This window comes from Acomys minous, assembly GCF_964271855.1.
Source record: "Acomys minous genome assembly, chromosome: 14".
Lineage (NCBI taxonomy): Eukaryota > Metazoa > Chordata > Mammalia > Rodentia > Muridae > Acomys > Acomys minous.
Window position 1 is genome coordinate 49,511,779 of NC_140496.1, and position 16,751 is coordinate 49,528,529.

Sequence of the window (16,751 nt, forward strand, 5' to 3'; positions counted from 1 at the left end):
TGTCAACACTGTCTCAGGGCCTGAGGTTTTCAGTGCTGGGCTCCACTGATTTACCCAGAAGCCACTTGGGCATTTTCTTCATTGCTGTTGTCCGTCTTGTGAGAAGCCGCCTCAGGTAGATTGACCGATACCCAGCAATCACACCTTCATCTCTTCGTGCTCTATCGCTTCTTTTTGGCATGGTTGTCGCTTAAGTACGTCACTCAAAAAAAGTGTCAGCCTGTGTTAGAGACTGTTGTTTTTATTCAATATTTATCTTCCCTTACCTTTCTGTGGCCATCTAACTGATAAAGCCACATTTTTTTCCCCATTGCAGCAAAATATGTTGTCTATATGACTAAGTTCTGGCCAAAGACATAAAAAGGAAAAACCTTTTTTATGATATGTACAGGAATGCTGAGAAGCTGGCCCAGGGTGGCTGGGGCTGAGGTCCTTTGGTCTTTTCACCTTTTTCCCTCCGGAGGCTTTTTGGGAGCCATGTTACACTGTAAGGTCGTATAAGGTGGAACAACACTTCCCAAGGCATCATGGCATCCTGTTAAGGCTGTTGTCTTCTGGACTAGAGAGGGAAGGATAGGGGGACCTTTCCCGGCTGCCTTACAGAGAAATTCTTTTGGCTAAAACCATTCTTCATTTGGATTTTCTGCTAGTTTATCTGAGTCTAGTTCCGACTCCCAGCCTGAAACCCTGCATGCAGTCCAGGAGCACTTGCATTTGGCTTTACGGTGGCGGCAGTTCTGGGCCTCAACCTGGGATACGCAGTCTGTATTGGAATCAGCACAGCGGTAGGGGCTCCGTCCCAGTTAACCTCTCTCACCCCGGCTGGAACCTGAGCAGGTTGAGTCTGTAACTAACCAGGAACCCAGCAAAGCCTAGCAACTCTGTTCTAGATCGTGTCATTGTCCTCACATGCTGCAATCTTCTCAGATGCCTCTGAGTCACAGTCATGTTCTGACGCTGGCCCTGTCCTCCCCAGGTACCACTGCTCTCACTGGCACACTGCTTTCAGTAAGTAACATTTCCATCCACCTATCCTGACAATTTTGCTGGGAGCTTGGGTTCTTTTTTTTTTTTTTTTTTTAAAGATTTATTTATTGTATATGAGTGCTTTATCTGCAGAAGAGGGCATCAGATAACATTATAGATGGTTGTGAGCCACCATGTGGTTGCTGGGAACTGAACTCAGGACCGTTGGAAGAGCAGGCAGTGCCCTTAACCACTGAGCCATTTCTCCAGCCCAGAGCTTGGGTTCTTTTTTGACACTTTCCTCACTTCCAATGTCCAGACAATTCTCAAGTCCCAGAAACTCCCTGTAAGACCTAGCTGTGTCTTCAGTGTCACCTTGGAGAGCTCGGTTATGCCATTTCTTTTCTAACGGCTTTCCTACAGGACTCTCCTCCTCCACACAGCTAAGAGAGACATCTCAATCAAGCCAGACCATACTCCTACCACGCCTTTACGGCTTGTACTAGCGTGGAGATGAGACCGCCAATGCTAACACAGCCTAGGAGGCTCTTTATATCAGGGCCCTGTCCACACTTCTCCACAACTGTGAATGCACTCCCTGTCTCTGGGGGGTTTTTCTGTTCTGGGCATGCCATATGAATGGATGATATCACATGTGGCCTTTGTCACTGCCCTCTTGGCATCATGAGTTCAGAGTTCATTGTTCTGCAGGGCATGTTGTCCTGCCTTCTTTCTCATGGTAGCTTAATTTGCACTGTGCTTACTTTCTCAACTACGGGTGGTTATTTGGGTTGACTCACTTTAGGGTGTTATAGAGAATGCTGCTATGAACATTCATGCACAAGCATGCTGTGGGTGCATGTTTTTATTCTTTATTTACCTTCTCTTGGAAGTATCTATGTCCAACATATAATATATATGTATACATATATAAATATATATGTATAAATATATATATATATTTATATATTTATGTTGGATTCTTTGTGGAAGCCTCCACAACCTCTCTTTTGGAGGGTATTCTCAGTTTGTTTTTAAAAAAGTATTTCTCATGTCTCTCTCTGTGTGTGTGTGTGTGTGTGTGTGTGTGTGTGTGTGTGTGTGTGTGAATGCGTGCGTGTGTATACGAGTGCATATAGGCATGAGTGTGAATGAAGGTCAGAGGACAACTTTCTGGAGTGGTTTTTCTTTCCACTCCCATGGGTCCTGGGCATTGAACTCAGGTCATCTGGCTTGGAGGCAGGCATTATTTCTACTGAGCAATCTACCTGGCTGTCTTGGTCATGGTTCTACTGCTGTGACACCCATTTGATCGGGGGTGGGGGTGGGGGTGTTTACAGTTTCAGAGGGTCAGTCCAGGTCCATGTCAGAGGGTTATCATGGTGGCAGGCAAGCATGGTGCCAGAGCAGTAGATGGACAGCTCACATCTTACTTCACAAGCATGGGGCAGAAAAAGAGAGACTGGGACAGGTTTGGAATTTTGAAACCTCAAAGCCCACCTCCTGCCGTAAGGCCACGCCTCCTAATCCCTCCCAAACAGTTCCACACTGGAAATCAAGCAGTCAACTGTATGAGCCTCTGGGGGGGTGGGTCATTCTCATTCAAGGCAATTCACTGCCCTTGCTTCGCTTGTGAGGCAGGATCTTGCTATGAAGCCCTGCCTGGCCTCTCACCAGGCTGTCCAGGTTGGCCTTAAACACTCAATCCTCTTGCCTCAGCTTATGGGATTCTGGGATTATGGCGGCTCAGGCACTATGTCTGGCTATGGTGCTACAGTGTTTGGCTTTAATTCAATCTCCAGTTTTTCCTCCCCTTTGCCTTTCTCTCGCTCCAGTGTGGACTCCCTTGCTGAGTAGGGAGTTCAGTAGGAAGTGAACCTTTCAAAGTGCCTAGAAGTTATTTGGAAAGGCTTTTGAACCCAGAGGATGGACACTGAAACAATGTTTACCTCTGGGTTAGGCACGCAAATGGTGCCATTTCTAACAGGAGCACTTACAGATTTAGTTAGCTGTTCCCAGAGGGTTAGCTTACAGCTTTCAGGCCAAACAGTCTCTTAATTACTGCACTCAGTCTGAACGTTTTAAAGAATCACTTTTAAGTTTCCCGGTGGTACTACAACCATCATTAAGCCTTTACATGTAAACATGTGTTGTGAGTTTGTCAAAAATGCATGCCATGTGTGCACATTGTAATTGCTTTATAAACTGTTGGTTGATGAAAGTGTCTCCCAAGTGTATGATCTGCTGTACACATTTGGGGGAGGTACTGAGTTCTGCTTTAGAACGCATGGAATAGGAAAGGATTTCTGTGGGCGCCCGGACACGAATTCACACTTGTCTTTGCCGCCTCCCTCCCATCAGGTGAAAAAAAACCACTTAAAGTCTGGCATTTACTTACGGCGGCGGCCTATTTTTAAAATAAAGGTCGCCTCCTCTACCCGTGTAAATTTAATCTGCGGAACAGGACAGAAACAGGGTCAACGCGCTTTAGCTACACGCTCCCTTGCCCTAAGTCATTCGGCACAGAGAGGATGAACAATGTTCTAGAAGCTGCCAAGACAACACCGAGGTGGAGATGTTGAGCGCTCGGGCGCAGGCGGCGGGTGGGATGAGGAGAGCGAGCGCCGGGCGTGCGAGCCCTTGCACCGCGAGGCGCCCTCCCTGGGTACACAGATAAGTGAGTCAATCATTTCCGCCCGCCCGCCCGCCAGTCCGTCCTGACTTAAGTCGTCTGACCGCGGGGACCGAGGCCTGCTATTAAGACTCCTTCCCGTTCGGTCCGGAGCCCACTTCGAGGATCCGCTTGAGTCACCTGGATCGGGCGAGCCGAGACCAGGGAGGCGCAGGCGCCCGAGGGTGGAGGGCACCGACTACGTTCTCCACGGCGGCCGCCTCGGAAGGAAGAGGAGGGGCAACTGCGCGTGGAGAAGAGAAGGAAGAGGCGTCCGGGGAAGGGCAGGGAGGAGAGCCGAAGGCGCTGGGGAGGGAGAGCAGGGGCGTGGGGGCGGGGGCGGGGCGGGCGCGCCCGGGGCGGGGCGGGGCGGGGCGGCGGGCTCTGCAGCTGCTGGGGGCTGCCGGGATTGGGGATCCGCGCCGCGGTGCAGTCGCCTGGCTCGCTGGGCTCGGCGGGACATGAGCGAACTGCTGTCGCCGCGCGCTCAGCCCAGCTAGCCGCCCGCCCGCCCGCCCGCCTCCTCGGAGCCCCGCACCTTGCCGCCGCCTCCTCGGAGCCCCGCACCTTGCCGCCGCCTCGGAGCCCAAGCTCGGCCTGCGCCCGTGCGCTCCGCCGCAGTCATGGGGCTGCAGCCCCTGGAGTTCAGCGACTGCTACCTCGACAGCCCGTGGTTCCGGGAGAGGATCCGCGCGCACGAAGCGGAGCTCGAGAGGACCAACAAGTTCATCAAAGAGCTCATCAAGGACGGCAAGAACCTTATCGCTGCCACCAAAAGTAAGCGGGGCCCTCTCGCGTTCGGGCTGCGGCGTGGCGGGGGAGGCGGGGAGGAGCGTCTTCCCGGCCCGTGTGGGATGGCTCTGTGCCCCTAGACCAGAGTAATTGGAGATTCCTTAGGGGGATAAGCTCCAGGACATTCCTCTCCTTAGGCGCTTCGGGCGCGTCCTCCTTCCCGCCCCGGCCCCTCGGTGGCGCGGGAGCCAGGAGCGGTGCGTGGGAGCTGCCCCGGGGCTCCCGCCTGGCCGGGCGGAGCACGCCTAGGCGCCGGCAGGACCCAGAGGAGACTCGGCCGGAGTCAGGCTTTAGTGCGCCCTAACGTTGCCCCCAGCCTCCGGCAAATCCGAGACATCAATCAGCTAAGACAGTTTTGTCTTGTAACCTTTCCAAGGAACTTTCTAGGAGATTCTTGGGAGACCCTGCTTGTAACTGAGTTCTTCAAAAGTTCCTGAAGTTACACTTAATTCTTAGATATCCCTTTTCTACCCCGCGCGACTGTCCCGACCTGAGTCCCTCATGTGCTAAACCAGAAAGTCTACCTGGCTTTGTGCTGCCTTGTGCACATTCCTTCTGTACTGTGCTGAAGCGAGTTCAAAGATTGGGGATTGAAAGGGTCAGTGGGCAGACCGCCCCCTGCTTCTAGCCGGCAGTGCCTGTGAGTAAGTAGGAAATTCCACTCTCTTCAGGCTTGATGCCTTCCACCACAGTCCAGTATTCAAACAGACAAGCAAGCAAGCAAACAAACAAACAATCCAACAACCCAACAAGCCACCTCTGAAGACAGCAACAGAAAGAGAAGTGTTTTGGAGTCCTAATGAGTCCAGGAGTAGAGGCCGGTGCAGAAACAGTTGTAATGCTCCACAGACGGGGAGAAATTAGTTTTCCAGGGCCAGGCACTGGCATCCAGGCCACGCTGGAACCCCAAGTCCCTTTCTTGAGTCACTGTGAGCACCCTGTTTCCCCTTAAAACACCTGAGCGGGCAGGAGCCAAGCCCCAGGGGTACTACTCCCCAGCCCCTCGGGTAGATGGTGCTTAGGTTTCCTGGTTCAGTAGTCGCCGCCATCCTCGGGAATTTATTCCGTGTGCTTATAGACACGTACACTCTCACTACACCGTTTTTGCACCTAGGAAGATGAAAACGTACTGAGGCTTCCTTCCATCCACCCGGTCAAGTGCCTGGCCCAGTTAATATGCACTTAATGAATGAGTTGAAATGTTTTTTAATGGGAAGAATTTAGTGGAGCCATCCCTGTAATTTGGGAAGCAAGTCACTCAACTTCCCTGGACCTTCTCCAAGGCACCTTTGGGTCTGTGACCTCTTCAGTGTTGCGGAGCTGGCTTGGGAATCCCTTTGGGATGAATGGGTCATGTGCCGGGTGGCCGTGCAGGCCTTTGCCTTTGAGTTTTTCCGTGCTAGGCGGGACACGGGAGGAAAGTCTGTAAACAGGGAGCAATGACCACAGACAGTGAGAGGGGTGGGGAACACCAATGGCCTGTGACGTCTTCGTGTTCCGGTTTCTGTGGCCCACTGTTAAGTAGCATCACTACATGGGGACATACGTGTACCTTTTCAAAAAGATGTTTGTGTGCTCCTGTACCATTGTGCACGTGTGAGGTCAGAGGTCAGAGGTTAGGTCTGTGGAGCTGAATCTCCCTTTCTGGGTTTATGTGGGCTCTGGGGTTCAGGGTTTGGTCATCTCTATCCAGCTTGATTTGTTGGCTAGTAGGGACACGAGGAGAGGGGCAGATGGCAGAGTCAGTTTGGCCATGGGTAGGAAGCTATTTCTGTGACTGTAAGCTGCTCCGCTGGCAGGAAGCATGCCTCATGTTCCTGAGGCAGCCAGTGTGTGTGTGTGTGTGTGTGTGTGTCTGTGTGTGTGTATGTATGTGTATGTGTGTTAGCTTGCCTCCTCAGAAGGGAGACCCTCTGGAAATTGTGGCTTGCTGTCTTAATCCTTGTGCTTGGGGTCAAAGGTGAGAAACAAAATGGATGATCATCCTCTTTAAGAGGGCAGCTAGACAGTAGTGTCTTTTTATCCTCATCCATAACCTTAGGTTCTTTCCCACAATAAAAGCTTTAGAGGATGCTCTTTTTGGCAAGTTGGAAGGACCCTGGCCTTTTCCCACTTGGCCCATGAAAGTGGTCCTCTCGTTCTTAGCAGAGATTAAGAGGGCAGAGCTTAAGTAAGGAGACCTGGTTTGGGCTTCTCTCTATGGGGTCTGGCTGGGCTGGGTGGGTCATGCAGCTCTTGCCCCGCCTCCCGCACTGCACCACTTGGCAGCATCAGTCAAGTTCCCTAGCATTTGGAAACGTGCCGATGAGGTCACTTAACCAGTTGTCTTTCCGTAACTTTGCATTCTGGGGATGCAAGGAAGACTATTAAGGGGAAGGAAGGGTCTGCAGAGCAGTCATTGAGCTGGTCAAGACTGCCAGTTTGCCTCAGTTTCTTTCTGTTCTATATATCGGTTTGCAGAACAAGGCCTTTTGTGCTTTTCTTTGGAATTTGTGTTTAAATGATTTCTGTTCTTCATTGTCTTGCAAGAAGACATCTTGTCTTGACTTTTGAGTATCTCGAACCATTTTTTCAAGATTTATTTGTTTATTTATTAATTATGTATACAGTGTACCTTAGGTCATATTATAGATGGTTGTGAACCATAATGTATTTGCTGGGAATTGAACTCGGAACCTCTGGAAGAGCAGACAGTGCTCTTAACCACTGAGCCATCTCTCCAGCCCCTCAAACCATTTTTGAATCCTTCTATAAGTGTTCCAGGAAGTTGGAGGCCCAAAGGCTTCCTGGTGAGTTCTCTTCCATGGCTGCAACAGGAAGTAATACTGTAGTTTAATGCTGTGTGGGCACCCCAGAGAAGTCCTGGCCTTGCTTGTACTTTCTGCAGGGAATTCACTCCAGTCTGAGGGACATTTTTGCATTATCTGTACTCTGCTGAGCTATTCAAATAAAGGATATGAAATAAGACAAGTGGCAGTGCCCTGCTGCCATCCTAGTGGTCTGGAGGCTGATGCAGGAGGATTGCAAATTTGAGCTCACTTTGGGTTACAAAGTGAGACCCTATCTTAAAAAGCTAAACCGTGGAAGGCCTGGAGAGCTGGGTCAGCAGGTAAGAGCAGCACACACTGCCCTTCCAGAGGACCAGACTTCAGTTCCTAGCACCTCTATCAGATGGCTCGCAAGCACCTGTAACTCCAGCTCCTAGGGGATCTGACACCTCTGGCCTCTGTGGCACCTGGATTTGCCTGCACGTACATTCCCCCTCCCCCCAGACACATACGCAAAGTTAAAAAAAAAAAAGCTGAAGGGAGTAAAAAGAATAAGTGGCAGTAAATACCCTGACGTTCGTTCCCAGAACGAGTTTGTGGCAGGGCACAGCAGGGGAAAGACTGCTAGAAGTGTTAGAACTCATCGGTGTTTTATATAAGGAAGAGAACCATGTCGGATTGGAAACAGCTGAGAAGAAACCGAAACATCTGCAGTGGGGGAAAAATGAGGTGGCCAGTTTGACTGACAGGAATAAGAAGGTCAGCGTCTGATTGCAGATCAAAATGGGGATTGGAGTGCTCCCCCCGGAAAGCCACAGGTGGGGATGGGAGTGCTCCCCTGGAAAGCCACAGGTGGGGATGAGAGTGCTCCCATGGAAAGCCATAGGTGGGGATGGGAGTGCTCCCCCCGGAAAGCCACAGGTGGGGATGGGAGTGCTCCCCTGGAAAGCCACAGGTGGGGATGGGAGTGCTCCCCTGGAAAGCCACAGGTGGGGATGAGAGTGCTCCCATGGAAAGCCACAGGTGGGGATTGGAAAGACAGTCAGCTCTCTGTGTGCACGTGAGTGTCAGTGGATCGCAGGAGGCTGACTGAAGTGGCGTGGAAGGTGCTGGAGCCCGTGAGGTGCTTGTGCAGAGGCTCCCACTGACCCAGGAGACACTTTCCCCTCCACTGGTCCCGATTTTGTCCAGGTGACTCAGACATAGGAACTTAGGGGATAGTTTTGGTTGATGTCACTTGCTTCTGGCTCAGTCCCGGCCCTAGGACATAGGCAGGAGAGGCCGGGCTTGTGGAAACCGAGAGCAGGCTGAGGAGCGCCATCCATTCTCTTGGTCTGGCAAGTTGTCTTATTGTTGAGCATTCCAAGGGCTGGGGATGTAGTTTAGTCCGTAGAGTGAGGTTTCGTCCCCAACACTAGTGAGTCAAGCTTAGTGGCATAGGCCGTAATCCCAGCACTTAAAAGATATAGGTAGGTGGATCAAAAGTTCCTGGTCATTCCCTGCTACACAGCAGGTTTTAGGCCAATGTGAGACACATAAAAGGGTGGGGATTCCAATTCTGGTGCAGATGACTGACAGGAAGCCTGCTCGGGTGGGGGTGGCGGGTAGGAGATTGCCTTTTGTCAAGAGGACCAAAAAGCCACTTTGGACCATGAGTGGAACCCATCTGAGAGTACTGAACTAATTACATCTGCGTTCATGGTGCAGTCAGTGTGGGCCATGGATTGTTTTAGGCCTGAGGCCACATCTGAATATTTGTTAAATCCTAGTAGGACAGTTTGTGTTGGTGTTCTCCTGTTTGTTTTGTCGGGATTGGTTTTGTAGATTTGTGCTAATGCGGCTACTAAGTGGAAATGAGAGCAGTATAGAAGTAAAGTATTTGAAAAGCTCATAAAATTACAAGTTATGCCAGGCGTCGTTATGCACGCCTTTAATCCCAGCCCTCGGGAGGCAGAGGCAGGTGGATTACTGTGAGTTGGAGGCTAGGCTGGTCTACAAAGCCAGTCCAGGATAGCCGAGGCTACACAGAGAAACCCTTGTCTCGAAAAAGAAAAGAAAGAAAGAAAAGAAAAAAAGTTTAACTTTTCCCTGAATAGAAAAATGTTCATGCATGGTTTTTGTCCTGAAGGAAGAACTCACCAAGGACCACCCCCACCCCCACCCCCACCCCCATTTCGCACTGTGGTCAGGGCCTCGCCTGGGATAAGCCTTCAGCTTGCCCTGCCCTTGGAGTCTATTTCAGCAGCCTGGTCCATTGTAGGAAAGTAGGGTGGCTGGGAAAATAATTAGGATGGGGTTTGAGCTGGGAGAAGGGCAGACTGGCTAGGAAGGCTGTTCTCATCACAGGTGGTCTTTGATTCCTTTTAGAGTGGGTCCACCAGTGGCAGGGTGTTGCTCCCTAGGAGTGTGGGCTGTTCGGTGAGCTGATGTCCTTGTGCTTTTGTGAACCGTCCACTCATCAGTCCCATTCCCTGGGGCTTCTTTACCTTTGCTTGTTTATTTGAGACGCAGTCAAGGCGAGCAGCCTGGCTGGCCTCTAGGCTATGACCTTTCCCCCAGCCTTGTGAGTGCTGGCTCCTCACAGGCTTTCCTCTGATGACCATGGCAGGGAGGGAGGGAGGGAGGGAGGACCTTGCTTTGCTTTTTGGTGTTTATTCTTTTTTTTTTTCTTTATTTTATTTTTTTAAGTTTATGTGTGCTGGTGTGAGGGTATCAGATCTTGGAGTTACAGACAGTTGTGAGCTGCCATGTGGGTGCTGGGAATTGAACCCGGGTCCTTTAGAAGAGCAGGCAATGCTCTTAACAACTGGCCCATCTCTCCAGCCCCCTTGGTGTTTATTCTTTAAAGCAGCTGTTGAGCCAGGTGTTGGTGCTGCTGTGCTTTTCTTCCCAGCGCTCAGGAGGCAAGATTCACTCAGGTGACCCTTGAGTTTGAGGCCAGCCTGGCCTTCTTAGAGAGTTCCAGGACAGCTGGGGTTACCCTGTCTCAAAACAAAACAAAAGTAACCAGAACCGGCTGAAAGAATCAAACACAGACAGTGTGGCCTGTCAGTCCCGGTCCAAATGAAGCCACCTGGTAACAGCGGGCCCGGGTCCAGCTCAGTATAGTTGTGAACGTGTTTCATTAGGTTACTACAGGGGCTGGGTTGACACATGCAGAAGTGTTCAGAATAAACTTGAAGATAAAAACCAGGTTATATCATCTATAGGGCCTTTTTCTTCGGGTAAAGAGGAGCACTTAGCTAACTTTTTGGTTCTCACTACTCCTAAACAATGTGTTTGCCCAAATCACTGTTACTGCTTAACAAGAACATAGAACTGTCAGACTCTGGAAGGAACCACATTCTGACAATGCTGGAACGTTCTAGAAATAAAATAAGTAAAGCTCACTGATGCCTTGTGGGAACCCGATTCACAGTGATGTGAGTGTCAAGTCGGAGATGTCACAAAGGCTGTGGTTAGACCCCGAATGGACCGTGCCCAGCCGAGGTGCCAGCAGCCAGGTAGGGCTGTCCCCAGCTGCTGAAGGTTGAGATGGTGACACCAGTGACCAGAACATTAGATACTTCACATCACTGGGCTGTGCTTGGGGACATTAAGTCATTCTCTCTCATGCTGGAAGACCATAGCCCATTAGTGGCAGTATTTGTCTTTGCTAAAGGAATTTCACAGAGGAGAGAGAGCTGGAGACTTCTGGGAGAGAGCTTGTCCTGGGAGCTGTTGGGCAAGCCTGGCCTGCACCAGGTGTGTGCTCTTACTGTAAATCAAGGTTTGAATGAGTGCGGATGTGACCTTGTATAGATTCATCAACTTTACATCTGACCACACTTTAAGGTAACAGTGTCTTTTGTCATGTCCGAAGTCTCTTGTTAGAAATTTAAATGTGAAGACTGTGTCTTCTGGCATTCAGTGTCCTTCAACTTCGCCTTTGATTTTCTAAAAGCTTTTTTTTTGTTGTTTTTTAAAGGAAAATTGCTAAGTTGGCTTTTGTTTCAATTTTGGAGGAGGAGTGTTGAACTGCCCGGATTATTCTGAGTAAAAGTGTCTTGAATGTCTTACTTGATTCCTTTACAAATGAAACCTCGGGGACAAGGTTTATTTTTATTTATTTATTTATTTTTAAAGATTTATTTATTATGTATACAGATCTCATTATAGATGGTTGTGAGCCAATATATGGTTGCTGGGATTTGAACTCATGACCTTTGGAAGAGCAGTCAGTGCTCCTAACCTCTGAGCCATCTCTCCAGTCCCGACAAGGTTTATTTAAATGTACACTTAAAAAACTTTTCCTTGGGCTCAGTAGAACACATGTGACTTTTTGCAGAGGACGCAGGCTAGGTTCCCAGCGCCCACATGGTGGCTCACAACCATCTGAAACCTCAGTTCCAAGGGATCTAACATCGTCTTTTGATCTATGTGCACACCAGGCATGCACACGGCACACATATACACACAAAGACACACTCATACATTAAAACAAAAGAAAATCTAAAAAATCCAAACATTTCTTATTTAAATGTGCATGGTAATAGCTAATGGTTACTTATTGACTATCTGCTGTACTTGATGCTAACCCGTGACTATTATATATTAACACTTGTGCTGTGTTGTCATGACTTAGAGGCTAGGAAACAGTTTAGAGAGGTTTCGTTGCATATCCAAATGACAGTTGCGTGGAGGTGGGATGTAGCCGTGGCTTTGTCTGATTTCCCCAGCCCAGACCACAATTAATAAGCCATCCCAAAATAAGGGGATGTAACTCCTGTAACTGTGGTCTTTAGCAGGGAATGTTACAGTGATAAACCCTGGTTATCTGAAAGTGCACATTTAATAATTTATAGAATATCCTTATTAGCTCAGTACAGTGACGATGTAAATTTCAAATTGTGACCATTGTGGTCATTGTTGTAAAAAAAAATTGACAGTTTATAAGTGTAGATATTCAGAAATTATTTTGGTTCAAGATCCATTGCAAAGCACAGACTTCCACTCAAAATTCTTTTTTCTTCTTTTTCTTTATTTGCGTCTTTTCCCTTTTTGTTCCTTCCTCTTTTTTTTATTTTTTATTTTTATTTTTTTATTTTTTTTTTTGAGACAGGAATATCTTCTTTTTAGACAGAATTTCTATTATCTAGCCTTGGCTGTGCTGGAGCTCATTCTGTAGACCAGGCTGACCTCGAACCCACAGAGATCTGCTTGCCTCTGCCTTCCAAGTGCTGGGACTAAAGCCTTGCACAACCATAGCCAGATCCTCCTGTTTCTTATTTTACCTTTTAGTTGAGAAAATTTTAATACTTTTTTTTTTTAACTTCAAAATTTCAAAATAGACCCAAGGACATGGCTTTTTGGCAAAGTGCTACCTGGTGTGCGTGAGGTCCAGGGTTTAATCCCCAGCACTGAAAATAAAAGTCCAAAATGTTCCCGAAGTATAAAAAGACAAAGAACTTTATAATTGCCACCATGTATTTGTCTTCCAGCTTCAAAAATAAATAAATAAACAGACGAATATATAAATAGGGGTTGGGGATTTAGCTCAGTGGTAGAGCATTTGACTAGCAAGCTCAAGGCCCTGGGTTTGGTCCTCAGCTCTGGGAAAAAAAAAAAAAGATAAAATAAATAAATACCAGCTGGTATTTATCTCCCTGAAAAGCAGAAACTAGCCAGGCGTGGTGGTGCATGCCTTTAATCCCAGCACTTGGGAGGCAGAGGCAGTTGGATCGCTGTGAGTTTGAGGCTAGCCTGGTCTACAAAGCAGTCCAGGATGGCCAAGATAACATAGAGAAACCCCAGACGGGGACTCTCCATGCAGCTGTGGATGGCCTGAAGCGTTCTTTGTAGAGGAAGTTGTCCTTGAACTCACAGAGGTCCTCCTGCCTCTGCCTCCTGATCAAAGGTCGACACACTATGCTGGCCGCTAGACCTTTAGTAGTTTAATACCACAATTCCGTCATACTTGCGTGATGGTTTTATACATAGATTCCATTTGGGAGATTTAGCTTACTGATAGTTTTGTTGTATTTTTGAACAATGAACAACATTCATACAGTTTTACTGTTTTTGCATCTTGTATCTGCTTTATATTTATGTATCCCAGCCCCAGGCCTTTACCTGTAGAGAACGTTCATTACAAAAGCCTTAGTGTGAGAAATTGCAAACACTACCTTTGCAAATGATCTGTAACTAATGAATCCATGGAGTTCTTAAGACTTTTGAGGCGGTCAGGCTCAGACCCTGGGCCTGTGTGTGTGCGCAGGGCTAGTGCTGTACTACTTAGGCACAGCTCTAGGACTAAATTGTGTTTTCCATATTTTGAGTTATTAGCCCAGTGCTATAAGCAGAGAAAACCAGTGTACATTTCATGACTTGAGAAATGACTGACTGGTCTGAACCAACAATAAAAAGCCTTGAGAACTTTTTTTTTAAATTGAACTTGGACTTTGAGCATTAGAATGTAAAGGCAAAATGATAGTTGTGTTTCTTTTTTTTTTTTCAATATTTATTTATTTACTTATTATGTATACAGTGCTCTGCCTCCATGTACACCTGCAGGCCAGAAGAGATCATCAGATCACATTATAGATGCTTGTGAGCCACCATGTGGGTGCTGGGAATTGAACTCAGGACCTCTGGAAGAGCAGTCAGTGCCCTTAACCTCTGAGCCATCTCTCCAGCCCCTGTTAGTTGTGTTTCTAAACACCTTGTACATGAAAAACTTTAGCTTAGGTGGAAGGCGTGTGAGTGTGAGCCGCTCAGTTAGGAAGTGTGTGAGTGTGAGCCGCTCAGGTGGGAAGTGTGTGAGTGTGAGCCGCTCAGGTGGGAGGTGTGTGAGTGTGAGCCGCTCAGGTGGGAAGTGTGTGAGTGTGAGCCGCTCAGGTGGGAGGTGTGTGAGTGTGAGCCGCTCAGGTAGGAGGTGCGTGAGTGTGAGTCGCTCAGGTAGGAAGTGTGTGAGTGTGAGTCGCTCAGGTAGGAAGTGTGTGAGTGTGAGTCGCTCAGGTAGGAAGTGTGTGAGTGTGAGTCGCTCAGGTGGGAGGTGTGTGAGTGTGAGCCGCTCAGGTGGGAGGTGTGTGAGTGTGAGCCGCTCAGGTGGGAGGTGTGTGAGTGTGAGCCGCTCAGGTAGGAAGTGTGTGAGTGTGAGTCGCTCAGGTGGGAGATGTGTGAGTGTGAGCCGCTCAGGTGGGAGGTGTGTGAGTGTGAGCCGCTCAGGTGGGAGGTGTGTGAGTGTGAGCCGCTCAGGTGGGAGGTGTGTGAGTGTGAGCCGCTCAGTTAGGAGGTGTGTGAGTGTGAGCCGCTCAGGTGGGAGATGTGTGAGTGTGAGCCGCTCAGGTGGGAGGTGTGTGAGTGTGAGCCGCTCAGGTAGGAAGTGTGTGAGTGTGAGTCGCTCAGGTGGGAGATGTGTGAGTGTGAGCCGCTCAGGTAGGAAGTGTGTGAGTGTGAGCCGCTCAGGTGGGAGGTGTGTGAGTGTGAGCCGCTCAGGTAGGAAGTGTGTGAGTGTGAGTCGCTCAGGTGGGAGATGTGTGAGTGTGAGCCGCTCAGGTAGGAAGTGTGTGAGTGTGAGCCGCTCAGGTGGGAGGTGTGTGAGTTTGAGTCGCTCAGGTGGGAGGTGTGTGAATGTGAGCCGCTCAGGTGGGAGGTGTGTGAGTGTGAGCCGCTCAGGTGGGAGGTGTGTGAATGTGAGCCGCTCAGGTGGGAGGTGTGTGAATGTGAGCCACTCAGGTAGGAAGTGTGTGAGTGTGAGCCGCTCAGGTAGGAAGTGTGTGAGTGTGAGCCGCTCAGGTAGGAAGTGTGTGAGTGTGAGCCGCTCAGGTAGGAAGTGTGTGAGTGTGAGCCGCTCAGGTGGGAAGTGTGTGAGTGTGAGCCGCTCAGGTGGGAGGTGTGTGAGTGTGAGCCGCTCAGGTAGGAGGTGCGTGAGTGTGAGCCGCTCAGGTGGGAGGTGTGTGAGTGTGAGCCGCTCAGGTGGGAGATGTGTGAGTGTGAGCCGCTCAGGTAGGAAGTGTGTGAGTGTGAGCCGCTCAGGTGGGAGGTGTGTGAGTGTGAGCCGCTCAGGTGGGAGATGTGTGAGTGTGAGCCGCTCAGGTAGGAAGTGTGTGAGTGTGAGCCGCTCAGGTAGGAGATGTGTGAGTGTGAGCCGCTCAGGTGGGAAGTGTGTGAGTGTGAGCCGCTCAGGTGGGAGGTGTGTGAGTGTGAGCCGCTCAGGTAGGAGGTGCGTGAGTGGGAGGCGAGTACAAACAGAAGCCAAGTAGAGAGCCAGGAAGATGACGGAGACAGGAGAAGGAAAAGGAGCCCCTCACCTGGAGCCCAGCTCAAGTCTCTTGCCTGCAGCAAAGCAAGAATTGCACGTAGCACAAGATAGAGGGTCTGTCTCCCTTCTTAGCTGTGAACCTGGAGCCCCTGTACGGCCTCAGTGCCTCCTGCGTCACGACATACCTAGTTTATCTCACTTATATATAATTTATCTTAAGGGAAAAAAAAAAAAAGAAGGGAGAAAGGGTTCCTCTGCACCTTTTTGAGATGTAACCTGAGAGTCACCAGAGTGGCACACGTAAATGGCTAGTATTGAGAGAGTTAATAAATTGCTTATCCGTGCCTCCTCCCCCTCGTTTTCTGTTCCCCACCTTTCTGCAGTCTCGTTTTCTGCAGTTCTCTTGGAGAAGCCCACACCCTTGCCAGCCTTCTGTCCCCGAGTCACGTCTTAAGGCTTGGCGGGCGGCACATTACAGTAGTTCTACTGAGTCCCGCCTCTGCTTCGTAACCTCTCCACGGGCCTGCAATTTTTTTCCATGTTGAAGTCATGAGTCAGGGTCACTGCATGACTAGAGACGACCCTCAGGCTGCTGGAAATGGCTGCCGGGAGCCGCATCCCCTCACAGCTGATAGACCCATGTCCTACTCAGCTTGGTATTCCAAATGTGGAAACATAGTTCCTCGATTGGCCAAAGGACTGCTTCTGCATCAGCGCCCTTGTTCCTGAACAACCAGACAGAAACTTCCGGATGCTCACCTTCTGAGAAACAACCGGACAGAAACTTCGGATGCTCACCTTCCGAGGCAGGAGCCACACCCATCTCAGCTGCCTCTGACCTAGCTAGGTTGGCCTCCCCGGTCCAACTAGAATTTCTTCCCTGTTTCCTGAGGAAGATAACTAATCCTGAGCCACTCGGTATTTCATCTCGGAGTGTGGTTCCTCCTCACTCACTGATTTGCTCACCCACAGGCACCTCTGCCCTTGGGTGCTGAAGCAATGCTGTCTGGGAGCAAGTGGTGTTGAGGTGGGTAGCTGGAGGAACTTGATTAGCTGGGGCGGTGTCCCCTCAGGCCTGCATGCAGGGTGTGTAATGGTTTCTAGACAATTGAGTGCTTTTTACTCAGGCTGTGAAGTTGGCGTCATCACATAGCAGCTGGTACTTAACTTAAGCCCTCAGCACCTAAGGTTTCTTTATTAGTCAGAACTCTCATTGGTTGGTCATTCATTCATTCATTCATTGATTCGCTGGCACTCACTGTGTGGGTCAGGCTGGCCTCATCGGTCCCCCTGCCTTAGCCCCCTCACTACC

General features: G+C 49.5%; 1 protein-coding gene across 1 annotated transcript; it reads left to right on the plus strand.

The window, feature by feature from the left end:
* The first annotated feature begins 4,183 nt into the window (after window positions 1–4,183).
* LOC311582560 (rho GTPase-activating protein 10-like) lies at window positions 4,184–16,057 on the plus strand. The gene is made up of 2 exons (XM_084755732.1): window positions 4,184–4,414; window positions 15,823–16,057. Exons 1-2 carry the CDS (start codon window positions 4,261–4,263, stop codon window positions 15,891–15,893), a joined length of 225 nt encoding a protein of 74 aa, XP_084611858.1. The 5' UTR covers window positions 4,184–4,260; the 3' UTR covers window positions 15,894–16,057.
* Window positions 16,058–16,751: the final 694 nt, after the last annotated feature.

What these genes read in the sequence shown, in the direction of transcription:
- LOC311582560 (XM_084755732.1), top strand. Translation starts at nt 4,261, where the DNA reads ATGGGGCTGCAGCCCCTGGAGTTCAGCGACTGCTACCTCGACAGCCCG. An exon ending in CCTTATCGCTGCCACCAAAA is followed by an intron (nt 4,415 to 15,822) that starts GTAAGCGGGGCC and finishes ACCTTTCTGCAG; the next exon opens with TCTCGTTTTCTGCAGTTCTC.